The sequence below is a fragment of the Choloepus didactylus genome, chromosome 14 (assembly GCF_015220235.1).
Source record: "Choloepus didactylus isolate mChoDid1 chromosome 14, mChoDid1.pri, whole genome shotgun sequence".
Classification (NCBI taxonomy): domain Eukaryota; kingdom Metazoa; phylum Chordata; class Mammalia; order Pilosa; family Megalonychidae; genus Choloepus; species Choloepus didactylus.
In genome coordinates, this window is record NC_051320.1 from 93,310,677 (window position 1) to 93,331,176 (window position 20,500).

The 20,500-nt window shown below is 44.1% G+C and overlaps 1 protein-coding gene across 2 annotated transcripts in view; it reads right to left on the reverse strand.

Annotated features, from left to right (window-relative positions):
• Positions 1 to 20,500, reverse strand: part of FAM135B (family with sequence similarity 135 member B) — a 322,870-nt gene that overhangs the window by 189,707 nt on the left and 112,663 nt on the right. For both annotated transcript variants that reach the window (XR_005211678.1, XM_037803310.1), the window contains exon 2: positions 18,842 to 18,937. Coding sequence is in view for 1 of the 2 variants with exons in the window: in XM_037803310.1 (XP_037659238.1) it covers positions 18,842 to 18,918 (77 nt within the window). In the remaining variant the exon portion in view is untranslated. The remainder of the gene's footprint in view (positions 1 to 18,841; positions 18,938 to 20,500) is intronic.

Here is a 20,500-nt window from a genome sequence, read left to right on the forward strand (position 1 = left end):
AGCTCGTTAGTGGGTCTGCAGTACGTCCTAGTGCTGAGATTCATCAGTGAAAGTAACAGATAAAAAAAAAAAAAATCCCTGCCCTTGAACAGCTTACATTCTACTGGAGGGAAGAGATAAATAGAAACATAAATGAGCCAATTATGTATTATGTTGGAAGGTGATGAGTGAAGGGGGATTCTGCATTGAGAGGAAGCTGCAGTTCTAAAGTGTGATTCTAGAAGATGCTATGAGCATAAAGGAGGGGAGGGGTGCACTGTACAGATACACAGGGGAAAAATGTCGGAGGCGGAGGGTGCAGACTTCCCAGAGGCACTGTGCTGATAACAGACAGAAGAATGGGAAGAAGGGACAGGCATCCAGGTGTGAGGAGCCAGTGGGCCAGGCTGGGTGGCAGCAGTGAAGATGGAGGCTGGAGGTGCGATATCTGTGAACACAAGGGGAAGAAGCAGAGTCTGGAAGAAGTGTTCAGAATGATTCTGAGGTCTGGGCCTGTGTGGCTGCCTGTAATTCTCGATGGCAGGCTGCCTAATGCAACACAGAGAAAGAGCCTTGCATGACCTGGCACCAGCTCACCTTCCCAGCAGTGACACGGCGGCCCAATTTCCTTTTCTGGGATAAGCCGTTGCTGCCTTGGGGCCTCACATCTGCCCGTCCTTCTGTCTCTTTCCTCCCATTTGCACTTGGCTTTCTTTAATTAACCTTCAGTGGCTTCTTGAATGTCATTTTTTCAAAGAGGCCTTTCCTGAGCCCTCGGTCCCAATTAGGTGTCCCCTGTCATACAATTTCATGGCCACTTGTGTTTTATGTCCTAACACTTATTTCAAACGGAATTATCTTCTTAGAGACGGGAGTTTGGCTTTAATGATTGTCTCTCCCCCTAGACCAATGTTCCATGTAAGCAGAGACTGTTCTGTTTGGGTCCTAACTGGGAAAGCAGCACCCAGCACAGCCCCGGCTAAAGGGCAGACATGCAATAAATACTGTTTTACTGTTGAATAAGTAGATGAGGACGGTCAAAATATTCCAAACCGAAACATCCATTTAGCAACAAACTTTGTGCCTCACTCTGCGCCCAGTTCTCGGTGTCCAGTCTGGGCCACGGAGGCCTCGGATGGGGCCCAGCTGCCTTGGCACACAAAGGTGCCTCATCCCGAATGCCCTGCTCCCAGCTCTTCAAAATGCCAATCCTGTCTCATCGCTCAGGTGTCTGAGAGGCCATACCCAACCACTCCCCATCCCAGCCTACAACCAAGACCCCGCTATTTAATTCTTTATCCCCACAGCCTGTCTGTCTCCTCGGTAGGGACAATTACCAGTTGACATTTCTTCCCGCCTGTGTATTGCCAGCCTCCCCAACTCCATAAGGGCAGAGACTCCTGCTGTCTCATCAGCACTGTGCCCCCAGCTTAGAGCACAGAGCCTGGCACACAGTGGGGGTTCGACAGACGGGCCGAATGCAAGAGCCAGTCTCTTGCTAAATTTCCCCAAATACAACCCACCTGACAAAAGAGCATTTGGAAGTGAGTCCTCCAGGAGTGAGGTGCTTTCCTACCCTTTTTTTGCAAGTTGCATCACCATCAACATGCTGCTCAGATGAAGAATCTCAGAATCATTCTGGATTTCTCCATCTGCTCTCCCATTTTGGAAACTACAGAGACTTCCTCAGAGGAGCTCCCACATTGCCTTGAATTACCTCTGTGGCCTCAGTTTCCCCATCTCAGAAAGTGAATGTGGATAGGATTGGCTCAGTTTCTGTGAAGATTCAATAAGACCATGTAAAGAGTTCCCCAAGGTCCCGGCATATAGCAAGAGCTCAGAAATACTCATTGTAATCAAGTATTCATTAATATGCATCTGTTTCTACAATGAGACTACTAGCTACTCACAGGAAGGGTCTTGTCTCAGTCACTGCTGGCTCCCGAATATCCAGCAAACTAATTGGCACATAGTTATTGTCTACAGTTTGATGAGTGAATAGACAAATGAACATAAGAAAGAATGAATGGAGGGGACTAAGGCAGGTACATGGCAGGAGAGCATCTTCTTTACCTCGAGAGAAGCTGGCTGCTCGCTCAGGGGATGGAGCTTTTCAGACCAGAGTCTCAGTGTCACTGTGTCCTAATCAGCCAGAGCATGGGACCGGATGACTTCTTAAAGAGTGGAACTCAGAGCTCAGCATCTCAGGACACAAACCACTGTTTCCTGTGGCATCGATGATCCATAAGCCACAATTGCATCAGATCCAAAGAGAGAACACGAGAGATGACAATGCAAACAGGAAGCCTGGGATCCTTTGTGGCGACATTAGAGTCTACCAACTAGGGCTCAGGTGAGCTAAGAAGCTCTTCAGTATCACCCACAAGCTCAGTTTCATGATCTCCAGGGTGAGCTAGTCGGACCTGCTGCCCAGACACACCCATCTGGGAGAATCGGACTCATAAGAAGGAGCCTAGAGGTTGTCCGTGAGTGTAGAGGTCAACCGATCTGATCTAAGACGCACAGCCCAGCTCCCCCAAGACTAGCAAGGCTCCCTTGGGTAAAATCCCTTCCCTTATGGCACTTGGTTCCTTCACCCACAAAACAGCAATACAGCCATAGTCCAGACTTCATGGAGTTGAGGATTAAATGAGAGAGCAAATAAAATCCTAGAAAGGTACCTGGCTCATAGCAAGTGTTGGATAAATGTTTGCTAAAACCATCGAGATTAATTCTCCTGTGGTCTTCAAATATGAACAATGATGTTCTGCTGTTCCAAAGCGCAGCCTCAGTGGCCCCACCCTGCACAAGTGAACCATCAACCGGACTCGTTTCACTTTTTCCACTTTTATATATCAGCCTTCTCCATAAGATTTGATCAAAGGAAAGGAAGTCAAAACTTTAAAAAGAATGACATTTGAAGACCAGTGATCTAATCCATCGCCAACTTCTTCCCACGGAATGGGCAGCTCCCCGGAGTCTCGGCCATCTCCACCCCACCTTCCTCTGGAGCCAAGCACTCACCATGCCTCAGAGAAGCGCTGCTGCTGAAGACAGCTCCATTAGCAAATGCTCTGTGATGCTAAATACTTAAAATCTACCTTCCTCTCACTCCAGGGGTCTTAGTTCTGGCCCTGAGAGAAATCATGAGCAAGTCTAATCGGTTTCCCAGAAGCCATTACTGATCACAAAATGGTAGCTGCGCAGCTCTTAATTCCCTCCAATTCATTCAACTACTTGGCACAGGAGGTCGCTGGGGGTTAATGTGGAAAGCTCAGGATGCTCAGGTGTCACTACACATCCAGGTGTCCTGGATTCGACACGCAGAGGGGCCCGCAGACACCCAGAGCACCCAGAGCACAGTGCCGGGCACGCCTGGCCCCGGGGGCTGCAACGGGAGCCCAGAGAGCCGGTGCCTGCATCTAGGGTCCTTCTCAAGCTCACTAGGACCACCACCCCATGTGAAATACAGAGACGAAAGTGAGGGGGGAGGGAAGAACGTGAAAGGGGGTGCTCTGGGCTTTCTCCCTTCTTGACTCCCCGGTAAGTCTGTGAGTTGTGGGGGCAGGGACCCGGGATGAGAGTCGAGAGGGGAGCAGCGAGGCTTCCCAGAGAGAGCCTGGGCTTGGGAACGGGGCTGACCCAGAATGGACGCTGGATCCTCCACAAAGCAGCCTGTGGGCTGTTAGTGAGTAATTCCACTTTACTCTTTGTTGAAGAACTATTTGCTCAAGTGTAAAATGGGAAAGACAATATCTTCCTCTCCAGGATAATTAAATAAAATGAAGCAGATAAAATGCCTAGCATAATCCCTAGGATATAGCAGGGACAAAGCACAAGTCAGTTCCTTTGTTTTCTTTTCTCTATTTCTTTTCTTTCTATTCTTTTTATTCTGCAGTATTTGTTGTAGGGCTGGCCACATATTACCTATTAGATATATGCATGATGAGAAGAATGAATGGATGGATGAAAGAATGACAGAGTATGTGGGTAGATGGATGGATGGATGGATAAAGTAATAGGGGTAGTTTCGGGGCTCCTGTAGACATCTCTTTCCGCAGGCTAAGATAAGCAAAGTGGAGACAGCAATTCAAAGCATATGCAAGAATATAAACTTTGCAGTGAGACAGACACTGGCTTAAGTTCTGGATTTGACACTCACCGGCAGGAGTGCTTCCTCAGACAAATTGTGAAATGACCAAGATGATGATGATGATACATAATAACCACAGAGCTAATTTTATCATGTGCTTGTACACACACACACACACACACACACACACACACACACATTCATTTATTGTTCACAAAAACCTTACAAAGGTATGATCATTAACTCTGCTTTTCAGATAGTGAAACTGAGGCATGGAGAGGTAAAGTAATTTCTTTATGACCACCCTGCTTGGAGGTGTTGGGGTCAGGTTTCAAACTCAAGCCCTGGCACCACAGTCCAAATGCAAGCCACTGAGCAAACCTCTCTGAATTTCCTCTGTGTCATAAACTAAAACATCCCACATGAAGTGCTTAATATAAATAAATACCAATAAATGTCATTCCCCTTCCTTCAACTAAGTCAAAATTCATATTTGCTATACAAAAGAAGGCTGCAGGACAACAAGGACACAAAGCAGTCTACCCTCTAATCAAATCCAACTTGGCATGATTTTGCAAATCAGCCCTTTCCCTTTTGATGTAGGAAAGATATGTGTCATGGGGAAAAGAGCCATTCTGCAGAGATGTTCATTGGAACATGAGTACCTGGAGTGGTTAATAGGTTTTCTGCACACAGCCCACGACCCCCTCCCACCACATATACGCACACTCTGTGACAAAACAAGTAGGAAATGCTACTGAAGGAAATACTGCCCAAGAGAAGGACAGGGCAGGCTGCATTTGAGGGTCTAATGTTCCGTTGAACACATTTCCATTGAAATTTTGATTGTGAGAGAGAAAAGGCCTTGATTAGGAATCAAGAAATCTGAGATGCTGAGAGGATCCTTCCACGACCCAGCTGTCTAACTACTGACAAGGAAAAGTCCCCTTTTCTGTGCCCCAGTTTCCTTATCCAGATGTTAAGCTAGCTGGTCTAGGTGACATAGAAGCTTCTTCCCAGAAGTCTCAGCTCTTATACCCATACACTCGTCACATCCATCTCCTTGAAAGCATCACGGTGTCCAGCCTACACCGCTCTCCATGTGGTCTTCACATCCAAAGACCTCACAATGTAGCCTGCCCACCCACCCAGTCCGTCACCCACCACTGCCCCACTCCACCCATGCCAGGGTGACCAACTCATTCGACAGCCTGGGACTTCTCCGGTTTTAATCCTGAAAATCCTGCCTCCCAGGAATACCACAGTCCCAAGCAAATCTTGCAGAATATATACAACACTCCTGACTCCCCACATCTAGGTTATGCCCTTTCATGCTTTCCCAAATTCTGTTCCCTCTGCAGAAAACTAGGAGATGCCACCAATTCCTTCTTGCTTAGGACAGATATTTTCAATCATCCAAGCACTCGTTCCTGCTGATCCTGAAGGGAACTCTGGATCCTTGACTTGGTCTTCTAGGCACCAACCATGTAGAAGAGGGAAATACACAGCCCTCTCTCCCCATGCATATCCCTCTACAGTATTCAAGTATCCCTTCCTTTCATTCAATAAATACTTGATGAGAAACTACGTTGCACGAGACACTGCTACCGACACATGAACAAACCAAAGAGCCATCCTTCGAGGAGCTCACAAGTCACCAGGGGTGTGAGGGGGAGCTGGAAAGTAACCAAAAACATTATAAGGTAGAGCAGAAAGATAGGGTTGGAAGGACTGGGGTGAGTCAGTAGGGGGGTGGTTTGCAATTTGAAAGGTGTGGTCAGGGTAAGTGTTTTAATCCGATTACCCAGCAAAACAGACTCTGACACAAAGAGAGAAGTCAAGGATGACTCTAAGATTTTGGCCTCAACAACCAGAGGAATGGAGGTGCCATCTACTGAGATGGAGGGTTACTGGAGAAGAGGTATGGGGGCAGGTAAAAGGTCAGGCATTCAGTTCTAGATATACTGAGTTCAAGAGACCCTTTTGAACAGAAAAAGACAATATATAGTGAAATGCCTACAGGACACATCTGAAGTATGGAAGAGAGGCTGAGCTGACTGCATAAATTTGGAAGCCATCAGCACTAGATGGTGTTTAAAACCATGAGACTGGATGACACAAGCAATGGGTGTAGACAGAGAAGCACTGGGAATTTGATTGGTTAAAGCCCGAGTTATTGATTGGTATGCATTTTAATATAGGCAGGGTTACTTTGCCTTAAATATTAAGAATCATGCACAGTCTTCTGATTGGCAATTTTCTCCTTGTTTCAGTAAGTTCAGGTACACAGATGGACCCAGGGCCCCTCCTGGGACCCAGGAATCCATTCATCTTCTTTCCCTCCCTTCCCCCTCTCCTTCTCCCTGTGTCTCTAAACACTGGAGTCTAAAAATGTATCTCATTTGGGGTGGGGAGAGACAGGAAGAAACCCCACTTCAGCATCCATGCCTAAGTCAAGTCCTTATTGCCAAATTTGTCTTCTCTATACTCTAAAATAGGAGAGGATTAGAAACTTTCCCAGCTATTAATAAAGTGCCTTGTTTGTCATTTCCTTATTGTTCTATAGCTCATTAAGTCATGGGAAGAGAGAAATCACTGGTTGGATTTGATCTTTATACAATCCTAACTCCAATTTCCATAAAGCATTAATCAATAGGATTTGGATGCAATAAGAAGGCTCTTTGCCACACTGTTCAGAAATGTCTCCTCAATCCTCACCATCCAGCTCAGACATGAAGAACCTCATTCAACAACTATGAATTGAAGTATGTGAGCACCAACTATATCCCAAGCACTGTCTCTCCCGGCTAAAATCCATTCTCCACGATTCAGTCAAATGATGTTCACACCCAAATCTGATAGCATTGCTCCCCTGCTTAAAACCTTCAATACAGCCTCCCCCCCAACCATCACCCCATCCCTAGAAGGGAAAGTCTAAGGTCTTTGGTGCTATGTACGCCCTTCCACCTTCCCCAGGAAGTCTTATCTGTCTGTCCCCGCACTGGCCACACACACACACACACACACACACACACACACACTCCTCCAGTCCCTGGCAGCATCAGCTATGGGAGGATGTGGAGTACCCTTTAACTCTACTTTGCTCCCCATCATGGGGTATGCAATACTCATTCTAAATGTCAGCTCTCCACCATACGTGGTGAGATCATCCTCTGAGAGATCAGCTCACACCCATAATTGCATCCCAGGATGTGGAACAGTCTCTGGCTCCTTGCTCTCATCGTACAGACAAATTGTACCAGCAGACGTTAGCCTTGACAAATACAAGACACTTTTTGTCCTGGTATCCTTTGATCTCTCTGTAACATTTGGTCCTAGGGACATTCCCTCTTTCTGGCTCTCACATCTCTTGGCTTCTGTGATGTCTTCTCCCTTGTGATGCTCCTTATACCTCCCCAGTAGTTCCAGCTCAAACTCCTGCAAGTTTCTTTACTTGCTTTCCCTGGATTCTGGTCTTGTTAATAGAATAAAGGAAGGAATAAAGAAAGTCTGAGCATGCTTTCCCCCGAAAGTAGTGTTCTATAGTGTTGCTGCTTGCAGTAATATATTGTATTTGAGGAAATTAAAACAAAAGACACTCCCCATCTGAACACACTTGTCTGGCCCAAGAAAATGAAATATACCCTGTGGAAGAGAGAATGTGCACTCTGGGACCCAGGTGCCCCCATAGGGACCTCTCCATCTGGCCACCTGCAGAATGTACAAAACCAAGCCATAAGCTGAACCCACTTTATACTGTGCTTCCTCTATGAGTTACATGAATTATATGAACACATTCCTTGCGGAATTATGAGTGTTAGACAAGGTTATTTGTAATGATACAGAGATTTAAAAATTTCTTCTCCAAAGAATTCTGGTTTACTAGTGGGCTGAGACATAGAATTTAGGAGAAAGTTTTATCAAATGAGAGTAAGATCTTTTTTTTTTCAGAGAAAACACAGAATTTCACCCTTGCTGGGACATAAAGGGCAGCAGACAGCCAGGGCTCCCAGGGGTGCCTGCCACCTTGCTCAAAGTTCCCAAGCAGTAAATGCAGATTCTGGAAGGTCAGCATCTGGGGTCTGTGGAGCCAAGGCGACATCAGCGAGGTGTGACATTTGCCATCGTTGTTCACAAAAGCTCCTGTCATTCAAAAGGTAGGGACCTACTTCCTGGGATCATGAAATTTTTAACTTGATGTTTAATTCCTCTGAGCTCTGTAAGATGCCTTCTGCAGAGATTTAGGAAGGGGTGAGGCAGAGAAGATTTGGGACTTTTATGTTGAAGAGCACCTGCTCCCTCACCTTGTTCGATAACAAAAGTGCTCGAACAAAGGATTAATCTTCATCAACATCATCAAGAAAGACCAGCAGCAAAATATTTTCATCTTCAAGGTGGATTGTCTTGTGTTATCAAGAATGACAAGTGAAGAATCAAGAAAAATTATCCAACAACTTCTAAATAATGAAATGCTCTTTAATGTTAAGAAAAGTAAAATGTCAAAAAAAAAAAAAAATAGAGCACTGGTTAGATAAATTACAACGGAACTATATGATGGATTTCTATGCAACTACTAAACATGTTGTAAAGAAATGTAGGGTTAGGGAAAATGTCCGCAACAAAGCAAGTGAAAAAAAAAATAGAGTACAAAGATTACATTTTTGTAATGGAACACACACACACTTACATATAAAATAATCTCTCTCACACACACATGTAAAATAGTTTTTGCCTAGTGGAATAATTACAGTTGACATTTTCATCTTTGTACTTTTCCTTATTTTTCACAATGCACATTTTTTTTTTTTGCAATCAGAACTATATGTGCATACATTCAATTGAAAGTTTACAATGGAGAAATTTGAAGGAATACATTTAAAAGTGCTTGTAAACAATATTCACACCAGTGGAAATGATGAAAACAAAATAACAGTAGTTAAGGCTCTCTTTCACATCCTCTACTTTGACCTAAGTTACACTCAAAGAAACTTCCAGAAAAGAAACATTTTACTGTTTAGTATGTTCTATTGCCTGTATTTTACTAATACCCATAAAGCTATTACTTCTTTTAAAATGTGACATTAGTCACTTTGTAGATCCCAAAAGTGAGGTAAAGAACAGGAAATGAAATCTCTCCATTTGAGGCCATTACAAATCAATATGGAGTTCATCAGACTTTCCACTGGCAAGGAGACCCGTCCTGAAGGATTTAACAATGAGTATAAAAGACCCGGTTAAACTCTAGGAAGGAGCACATAATTCAGAGTCCAACCCAATCAGCAATCCAGCTCCAGCTCTGACACTTATCCACAGAGCCTTTTGTCCAGAACTTTTGGTTCTAATCAGGCTATAGGGGCCTTGCACCATCTTGGTGAGTACCGGCCTTCTATTCAACTAGGGCTTTACAAATATTATCTCATCAACTTCTGATAAAGGGTCTGCAAAACAAGGGAAGAAACTGTGATCAGAGAATCTTAATAACTTGCACATGGGTGCTCCGCTAGAAATAGCAGAAATGGAATTAGAACCAAAATGTGTCTCTTAAATCGCCGAGCTTTTTCCCGCTATAATGCATGCAGTACCATATGCCCTTCCACTCTCCTTCAGAGGCCTGAGTGAGATGCATCTAGTGCCTTTGGAGTTCACAACCAAAAAGGACCACACCACCCTGTGACACTTCTGCTCTGCCTTTGATTCCACCAGGGGGAAATTCAACCCTGTGGGTGGTTCTGAGCTCACCAGAGGCATTTTACATCTCTGCAGGGTTACATTCAGCCCCCTGGAGAGGTCTTTTCTTTATAGACCTGCTGAGCATGTTCTCAGCCAGGGGTTAAGAGGATAAAAGGCTCAAAGCAGCAGGCTTATGAAGTCACAGATTAAATGGTAAAAAAAGAAAAAACTGGGACAGTGCAATCATTCACATGAACATGGATTTGCTAGAAAAATAATCTAGAATGTCCATCTACACAAACATGTGGGTAACTGAAGTTGAGGTCAATCTTTATAGGAATAATTACAACAATGCTCTGTATGTGGTGAGGGGGTGATCGAATTTATACTAAAATAACAATAATGAGAATTGAGAGGTGGAAACATTTAGAAATCATCGTGCATACGTCCCTTGTAGTAGATGGGGCTCTTGACGGCAAATGCTAAAAATCCTAAGTCAAACTGATTTAATCAAAAATACAGGGAATGCATTCCTTTGCACAACTGGAAAATCATGTGACTGAAATGGCCTATTAAAGCCCCACCTCCAAGGTGTCCAGAACACAGCCGCTGACCGTTCATCACGGTGGACAGTCCACTTCCCAGATGCATCACTGTCAAAGCTCCAGTAACTCTTACTTTGTAGGGTCACTCCACCCCACCCTTAGCTCTACCTTAGTTCCTCCTTTACCCTGCAAAGCTGGGCATTCAATGGGCACTCAGATGTTCACATGCCCCACTCCCTTCAGAAAGTGTGGGGGCCAGTGAAAAGGATCTCAACATATTTTAATCAGAGAAGTGAAAAAAGAATTGTTTGTGACAGAACCAGACAAATCAATTAATTGTTCTCTGGCAAGCAAAGATAATTTTATTTCCGAGTCTATTAAGGAGCATCGGGGCTGGTTAGCTAATTTCACAGGGGAGCTAGCTGTCACTGGGCATTAGGCAGTGCAGGAAGGCAGGGGGGCATTTCCCTTTAATAATCACTTGACTTATGACTCAACCATTTCACTCTGCTTGAGAAAAGGCAGGTGAGTTTGTTCAGAGGGGATTTCAATACCATATTCTGTGAAGATGGCGCCCTTCACATCAGATCTGATATCAGGGATTGTAGGTCCTTTTGGTGGGACTAATGTGTGGGTACAGACAGAATTTCTCAGCAAACTCATCTAAAACCTCTGTGGGTCTGGGGGAATCTTCTAGTAGTGTTTGTATTTTGGAGAAGGGGTGGAAGAAAGCAGATGAATTTGAATACCAAGCACAAGACTTCACTCAGAAAAAAAAAATCAGTGCGCTATCGAGCCTTGTCTGAGTTGTATAGTTAAGATTTAAAGTGAAATTGGAATTTATTTTCAAGGGCAAATGCTAGCATCAACTTGCTAACTCAGCTAACAATATTAGAAATAAAGGTCCATGCTCTCATAAATGGACACAAATGAGTTATTTAATATATTGACGACTTAACAAATATACATGTAAAGGGTTTTTTTTAATTCAGTTTTATTGAGACATATTCACATACCATACAGTCATCCATGGTGTACAATCAACTGTTCACAGTGCCATCTTATAGTTGTACACTCATCACCCCACTCTATTTTTGAACATTTTCCTTACACCAGGAAGAATCAGAATTAGAATAAAAAATAAAAATAGAAAAAGAACACCCAAATCACACCCCCTCCATCCCACCTATTTTTCATTTAGAAAAATCATGTAAAAAAGATTTTCTTATAGAAAATTATTGTATATGAAACTAAATCTTGCCAATTGCTTTCTTATCCCAGCTCCCATGCTGGAAAGCTAGCACAGAATCCCTGTAAGTTCTTGAGCAGACGTGATGTGTGAAGGGAGTCAAGAAGCAGACTCCTAATGGGGAAGAGGAGACCATCTTAAATTATGGAAGCTGTATGGCCCTCATTCCATTAAGGTGAAGGAGGTTAACAAAGAAGGCTGTGGTTATGTGGCTTGTGGAAGCATCAGTTGGACCTAGCCCAGTTTTTCTCAACCTTGGAATTACCTGGGGAGCTTTAAAAAGTGCTGACACCTGAATTTCACCTGAGAATTTTGGACTTAATTGGCCTGGAGAATGGATTTTTTTAGTTCCCCAGATGATTCCAGTGTATGACTGTGATGGTCAGTCAGCCTTACACGGCAACTTCGCTATGCTACAGTGCCAGTTCTTTAATCAAACACTGTCCTAGGTGTTGCCAGAAAGGTATTTTGTAGATGTGGTTAACATCCACAATCTGTTGACTTTAAGTGAAAGATATCACCCTCGATAATGTGGGTGGGCCTCATCCAATCAGTTGAAGGCCTTAAGAGCAAAAATCTGAGGTTTCCCAGGGAAGAAGAAATTCTGCCTCAAGACTGCAGCGTGGAATCCTGCCTGAGTGCCAGCCTGCACTACGGATTTTAGACTCAAGGCTACAACAACAAACATTGTCTGAGTTTCTGGCCTGCTTGGCTACCCCACAAATTTCAAACTTGCAACCCCTAAATTCCTTTGAGTCAATTCTTTAAAATAAATACACAACCCATTGATTCTTTTGCTCTGGAGAACCCAGACTAATAGAGGCACCAGGTTGAGATTTTCATAGATACACTTTTGGCAAGGCCTCCAGTGCTTGTCAACCTGAATCACCTGCACAGTATGTTAAATCAGATCACCTGGGCCCCACAACCAGAGATTCTGACACGGCAGACCTGAGGCAGGGCCTGAGCATTTGCATTTCCAACAAGCTCCCTGGTGATGGTGATGCTGCTGCTGCCAGTCCATGGGCCACACTTGAGTAGCACTGATTTAAAGAGTTCATTAGGAATCAAGAATCACCTCTCCATTAACATCATTTAATGAAGATCCATGCAACCTCAACTGTGGTCAAAGAAGGAGCAGGAAGTTCAATCCATCTAAGACAAGCTATGATTTATTTCCAAGCATGTACCAGGTTCTATGCGGTGCACAGGCAGCCTAAAGAGATCCTTTCCTTTCAGGAGCTTAATTCTGCTCAAAGAGAAGACTAAAAAAGCCTCACACATTACACCTCCAACATTCCCCTTCCACAGCCACTCGCTGCATTCTAAGGGAGTTTATAGCAGCTGACACTAGACTCCCTCCAAGCCCAAGTTTAATAAAAGGTACCCTGCGATAAATGCCATAATCCTCTTACCTCCATCTACTCCCCTGTACTTACTCTTCACATAAACCATGAATTGTCGACTTTGCTTCCCGACACCACCGAGCCACTCTGCCGATGTGTTACCAGCTGCTCTGTTTGGCTGAATCCTGTCCGTCCTTCACGGTGTGGCTCGGTTGTTGCCCCCTCCAGGAAGCCTTCTCTGACCGCCCACAGACTGGATTCCCCCTTCTGCGTCTCTTCATAGTACCCAAGTCTCACTTGGTTACAGAATGTATCACACGCCTTGGGCATTTTCTACCTATGTACCTGTCTCCTCATTAGCTGGTACACGCCTCGAGGGCAGAGCTCCATCTTCCATCTTAGTGTTTCCAGAAACCCAGTTCAATAATACATGCCTAATAATGCTAAATTAATGAATATGCAGATGGATGACTGAATAATACAAATAAAGGATGTGCTTTAGGGATATGGATCAGATAGGGATTCATTATATCTGGGCTGAAAAGACATGGTGAAGGATATATTTAAGCTTAAGTTTGAATGTGAATAAAAGGTAGAATTTTCAGGATGGGTATTGGGGGAAGGATAGTCAAGAATGGTTTGAGCCCAGACCAGGTGAAAGAAGTTTAAGGTCAAACCATGCAGGTTTTGGATACTAGGCTGAGAAGCAAGAGCAAAAGGAAGTCTGAGGGTTTTTAAACAAGGAAGTAAGGTAATCAGATCAACCCTTTTGGGTACTAACTCCAATTAATAAGGTTGACAAATTGGAGGCAAGAATTTACTAGCTAAATTTTAGATAGCACAATGAGACGTTGGGCACCATCCTAGCTGCTTTGCATATATTAATTAATTTGTAACCCTTCTGAATGCCCCAGGAAATAAGCTTTGTCATCACTATATATAGGTGATATAATGATGGCTCAGAGTGCTTTTAAGGGATATGTCCCAGATCTGAGAGCTCATTGGTGGCAGAGCTTGGCTTGGATTTCAGTTCTGGCCACAAGCCAGGCTGTCTAGTGCCTCCCTACCCCCTCATCATCAGCCTGAGTCTTACTGCTGAACACGGAGGTGGTGCTTCCTGATGCTTGTTGACTAGTCTGAGGAGATGCTTTGACTTTGAGAATTTGCTTCAGTCAATATAGATTTTGGAGAAATGCAAGCTGATTGCACAAAAAGCAGTGTACACTGTGGTCCTAGAAAAACCACCCACAAATATAAATGTGCTAGAACCAAGTAACTCTCACTGATCAGGACAAATTCTCAGGCAATATTCTGAGTTCTGCATCCATGCACTTCCAACACAGCATCTCACAACAGATCAAGAAGGGAGGCTATCATCCACTCAGACTGAGTATAAAGGGACTGAGACAACCAGAAGGAGGTACAAGGAACATTCATCATCATCTGGAGAAAACAAAGAGAACCTGGATGACCACAGTCAGGCCTAGTCTGAAAAAGGGTACTTGTCTCTCTCTTGTAAACCCCAATGCTAATTTCTACCATCTCAAGAACCCTACAGATCACACATTTAATAATGCATCCTTGTAACCAACAATGATCAGCTTCCCCAGATTGTACCTTCCTTCTCTTTGCTGACATCAGAACATCCACTTTCTTTCACAGCCAACCCCAGAGCCCCATCTTGCCCCCATGCTTGGGTTGCTGCCCTTAGCTCCCTGTGGAGCACTTGCTGGGTGAAGTAATCACAATTCCCTGTAAGCATGGCTCCTGCGGGAGGCAGAGAGGAAGTATCCTTAGCACTTGGGCATCAGGGAGGCTCCAGGGCACTGGGGATTACTAACTTCAAGGTCATACTGCTGATGGGACCTTAGAGATCCTACAACTCATCCCATCCCCCTGAGAGGTCTCATTGCCTTCACTCAAACCATAGCCAGGCATGTCTGGAGAAGTAGCTGCAAGGAGGCCTATACTCCAGCAGGGTCAATCCTGTGATTATGCCTCATGCATGTCTGAAGTATGTGCCAAATACCCACATGCCTCAGAACTACGAAATCCTAACATGATGAGCTGGAAGGGGCTTGCCAGTGCCTCCCTCATTCTGCCCAATCAATGATCTCCAACTGGTAATTATTGCATGCCTCTGTAACTGTAAAACCATTTTTGAGCATGCAACCCCAATGTGTATATATTTATTTATAAATCATAAGCATATATCATCTACTTATATATAACATACATTATAAATAAAATGTTAGACATAGAAATACGTTATGACCCAGCTACTCCACTACTATATAACTAAAAGAATTGAAAGCAAGGACTCAAACAGATATGTGTACACCAATGTCCAGAATTATTCACAACAGCCAAAAGGTGAGAACAATCCAAGTGTCCATCAACAGATGAATAAACAAAATGTGGTACATACACACAAGGGAAGACTATTCAGCTGTAAAAAGGAACGCTGCTCTAATACATGCCACAATACGGATGAACCTTGAAAACATGCTACAGGAAATAAGCCAGACACCAAAGGGCACATTTTGTAAGATTCCACCTATATGAAATATCTAGACTAGGCAAATTAATAGAGACACAAAGCAGAATAGCGGTTATAAGGGTCTGAGGGTGGGGGAAATGGGGAGTTATTGCTTAATGGCTACAGTGTTTCAGTTTGGGGTGATGACATGGTTTTGGTCTTAGATGGTACAGTGTTTATGTTTGGGGTGATGATGTGGTTTTGGTCTTGGATGGTGGTGATGATAGCACAACATTGTAAATATAATTAATGCCACTGAGTTGTATACTTAAAATTGGCTAAGATGGTAGACTTTAAGTTATGTATCTTTTATCACAAAAAAAAAAGGGGAAAAATTGTTCTTTTAAGTAATGAGATAAAGATGAAATAAGCCATGCTTTAAAAATAATTATTTTCTATATCAATGGACCATGTTTCCTTTTTGTTCTTAACAAAAATATATTACAGTGTTCCAAATGCAGAAAATATATTACAGTGTTCTTAATGCCAGTATGGCTAAACCAGAAGCTTCTCCAAACACACAGCTCTTGAAAGAAGAAACAAGTATCAGAGGCTTGCTGAAAAATCATGATTCCATCTCATCTTTCAACCCCCTTTACCAACTGCAAAGGGGTCTCTTTATGTTTTGGGCATGTCATTTTGAAGTGTCTCACCAACAGTGATGATTTCAGTCAAGCCTTAGTCCATATCTCAAAGCCCAATATACAGGTATGATGATTTGTATTATGAATCCTCATGGTTGTGAATCCATACATCAAATAGCTTCTTAGATAAGCTCAAAATTTTCAGTCTACTTGTTGGATCTTATTAGCTCATCATTTTTCAATGTCTGTGTGTGATGGGCATGTGCAAGGAATAGGAAAAGGGTGGTTCTGTCATGTCCTGGTGTTTGCTATTTTTCATTATTAATATTGCTTTTGATTCACGATTTCTGTAAAGCATTCCCTTTAAGCTACCTGTGTTTTATGAGTTAGTGCAGTCAATACCAGAAAACAATTTACAGATGTACATCACTTTCTGGTCACAAACAGCAGCATTCTGCAATATGAGGGAGCCACTGTCAACCTGTTTGTGCCATGGAAAGCCCTCTTCTCTCCTGAGACCCATTACTGAACAGGACCCGTGAATGTCCACCACATGGATGAAGCAAGGTGGCCAGGGTCAATCTAATTGTTAGTGACTATAATGTCTTCCTTATTTTTAATTAAAACAATTGCAAATAGAACTTCTAACACAGTCTTCCCACATCCAGAGGGATGTCCTGTGCATCCCTGAGGAGAATACAGGCCACTTTGGAGACCAGCTCAACACAACAGAAAACAGCAGAGGATCTTGAATGATACAGCCTTAGCCTCGGATCTCACTTTGCTACATTCAAGCTGTGTAACGCTTTACCTCCCTGATCCCAAATGATCAGTGCAGTAAAATGAAGATAATATCACTTACTTCTATGGTTGGTTATCAGGAGTCAGGGGATAATCAATGGAAAAGTGTCTGATGTGGAGGCATGGAAGGTTTCCTGGCTTGGCAAGCTAGTCAGGGAGGCCGCCTCCTAAAAGGTTAGGAGGAAGCCAAGGCTGTGTGTGCCTGAAGGCAGGCAACTAAGATAAGGAATGATGCTGGGTTCCCCCCGTGCCTCTGCTTCCCACTCTGCTTAGAAGAGACTGTACTCAAGGTTATTATGACCCTGAAGTTTGTTCCCCAAAGCTGTAAACATGTGAGTTTTGTGATTTTAGAAAAAACGCAGTTTCCTTGTGAAACAGGAAAACAATCATGTAGTCCAAAGAATGCTTATACTATATAACCTCATACTAAAAAGCAAATAAAGAACTTCTTGCAGGAACAGAGACGGAGTCGGCTCCCTTCTTTCACAGTCTAATCCCATGACCAGCACACGACATTATCAAAAAGTGCTTTCCTTCCTTATAACTGAAGAGCAGACAGTGGAGGGCCTTGCCATTGGGCCCTCGAGAAGCAGTAGCTGCGCCAGGACTCATCAGTCCCAACCCTGAGTCTAGGGCTCTCTTCCTTACACCAGGCAACTTCTGACCAAATGAGGAGTGGTGAGCCATTCAATGGAACAGAGCTGGTTCTGGAATCCTCGCCCACTCCTCTCACTGCCTGGTTCAGCTCACCTCCCCAGGTAGCTCAGTCCCACTGAATTTCACCTTCACCTAACAAGGACCATGGCATACAACAGTCATTTGCAGCATTAATTTCAGAACTTTCTTTTGGAAACCGGTGTCTAACCTTGGATGACAGATTTCAAAAACACGTGTAGATTCTTCCTTTCTAGAAGAAAGATGGCATCTATTTCTCTGCCCATTGATTCTAAGCTGGCCTGGAGATTCTGCACTTTGCAGGATACAGTGAAAATGACGTTATGTGAGTTCTGAAGCCAGGCATTGAGAGGTTTTATGTGTTTCCACACTGGCTCTTTCGACCCAGCTGTTGTGTAAACAAGCCCAGGCTAGCCTGCTGGAGACCTAGGAGGCCCCACGGAGGAGAATGAGCCCTCCCAGCCAAGGGTGCCGGACATGTGGGTGAGCCCAGCAGACACCAGCAAAGCCAGGCCCAGTTCAGCAGAACCACCCAACGGGGTCCAGCTCACATTGCCTCCCCTCAGAATCACAGGCCAAGTTTACAGTGGTCATTTGAACTTCTAAGTTTTAGGGTAGTTTGTTAGTTAATGCAGCAAAAGCAAACCAATATGTATCCCTTGTTTTGGATACTTGTTTGCTCTGTTAACTTGGGCGCATCCCAAATTCAATGTCTCCAAACTTCAGTTTCCTCATCTGTAACGTGACGAAAAGTTGCAGCAGCCAGTGTGAGTACGGGTAGCTCCAGGCTGTGTCTGGATGATTTATACAATCATTTCACATCTGTAACATTTACAATGACCCAGAGAAGTAAATCTATCATTGGGACCTATTGGGGTCATGTGTGTAAAAGACCAAGTTCAGAGTCTATCCCGGAAAAATTGGAGCAGCTATATTATATTTATGTCTTTACGCTGGACAACTGTAAATACCAACATTCTCTGTTTTTGTGGGACCTGGACAAAAGTTTTATGATATATGGATTTGGGGAGAGAGCAGCAGCCAATGTTGAGCATATAGATACCTTTTTCTCAGTGCTGCATAGGCAAGCTTCATCTCCAATAAATTTACTTCTCTTCAAATGGACGTATTTAATAGAAAAAGCAATTGAGAAGAGAGAAGGTGCTGAGCCCGAGGGAGGAGAGAAATTAGCACTGTCTCTTTCAATTTACAATTTATTTTCAGATGTACTAAGGATTTAGATTTTCCACTTGGCAAGAAAAATAATAAAATGCCTTTCCTTATTAAGCCCCAATCCCCTAGAACCTGCCCTCATCACCACTACCAGAGAAGATACATACAAATGGTGAAGCAGACTTACCCTCTCTGAAAGAGATCCACATTATAAAATTTATGTAGCTCTACAGAAAACTCAACCGTTCCTTGTACTTCAGACATGATCTTTTTGGTTCATTACCTGAAAAATAAGAGGGAAATGATCAGTGTGAGAACCCATCAGCCGGCCATGGCCAGCCCCGGCTTCCACACCAGGAACCCAAACAGCACTTGGATGGACAGGAGCCTCCGACCAATAGGAGCACAGCATGTCCACTGGCCTCGCCCCTCAGGGGCTCCTCTAGGAAAAGTCACAGAGAGGAAGTGATTTGTGGAAAGTCACGCTGCTCACACCCAGTGTGACTCAGGCCCCCCAGCATCCTCACCCTGAAGCCTGGCTGTCCCCGCCCCCCCCACCCCAGCTGAGGCCCACCCTCCACAGCCCTAAGAGTGAGAATCCTGATCTGCTGCCTGCTAACCGTGTGACCTTGGCCAAGTCACTTAACGTCCCCCGGCCCGGGTTTCTTATCTGTAACCTGAGGACTAATAACACCATATAATTCAGAAAGTAGATTAAATGAGATATGCCACACAGAGCACTTTGTGCAGTTCCTGCCTGACACATAGAGAATAGTGAATGGTAGCTATTCACAGTGATTAACAATAATAATACTGTAATGTCGCTATCATCATTATCACAAACGCAGTCTCCAAAGAATTATGGCAGCTGGAGTGGTAGAAAAAAAAATTTCTGCTGAGCATGGGAAGCAGAGGAAGTGGGTGCTGTTGGTAGGCAGACAGTGACCCCAATGAGGCAGGAGACCCTTGGGCCAAGAACAAGAGGGTTGGGAAGGAAAGACGGGAGGGAACCAAACTAACAGAGTCCAACTCTGGGATGAGAAGCAAATCAAGATGAAGACTCCAGGCAGGCTGGACTTCACAAAATCATCTAGACCCCGGGAACGTGGAGGAAGGGAAGAAACCAACTTTTATTGATCACCTACCTAATGTGGCTAGTGTTGCAGAAAGTATTTTATGTAAGTTGCCTAATTTTTATCTAACAACAACTTTGTGATAAAGAAGTCTGTCCCACTTGGCGGATAAGGAAAGGGGATCAGAGGAGCTCTGCCCTAGAGCTGCTTTCCAACTCGAGAATGTTTAATCGGTGGGTCCTTTGGTGTGTCTCATCACTTCTCCCATGCCTCAGTTTACCACCCTGTGTAACGGGATGATACAAGCTACAAGCAGGATCCTTGAAAGTTAGGAGGTAATTACTTGTAAGGTGCCTGGCGTCCAGCAGGTTCTCAATAGGCAGGAGCTGACATATCTCAGGGAGATGGAGATAGAGAAGGAGGAGGAGGAGGGAAAGCACGGGAGACTTGGTCTCTCCAGGCTGGCAAGTGGTGTTGTACTCATTTCAAAGTCCTTCCTGTTACCAAGATGCTTCAGGGACCAAACCACTATTGCTATGTTCAGAGAACAACCTCATTGTGATAACAGGGTCACTCTAGGCCAGCTCCCAAGAACAGGAGCACAAGGGATTAGCAGGGCCTTAACTCCGTGTCCCAGCTCTGGTGAGTGTTCATCCAGGGAAACGTTTCTGAAGATGCGGCATGCCAAGCTGAATGGCAGCAGATCCTAGGACCAATCTCTATAAATTTTGCCAGACAGAATTTCAAGCTGAGCCTGGGAAGCCCTGGCTCAC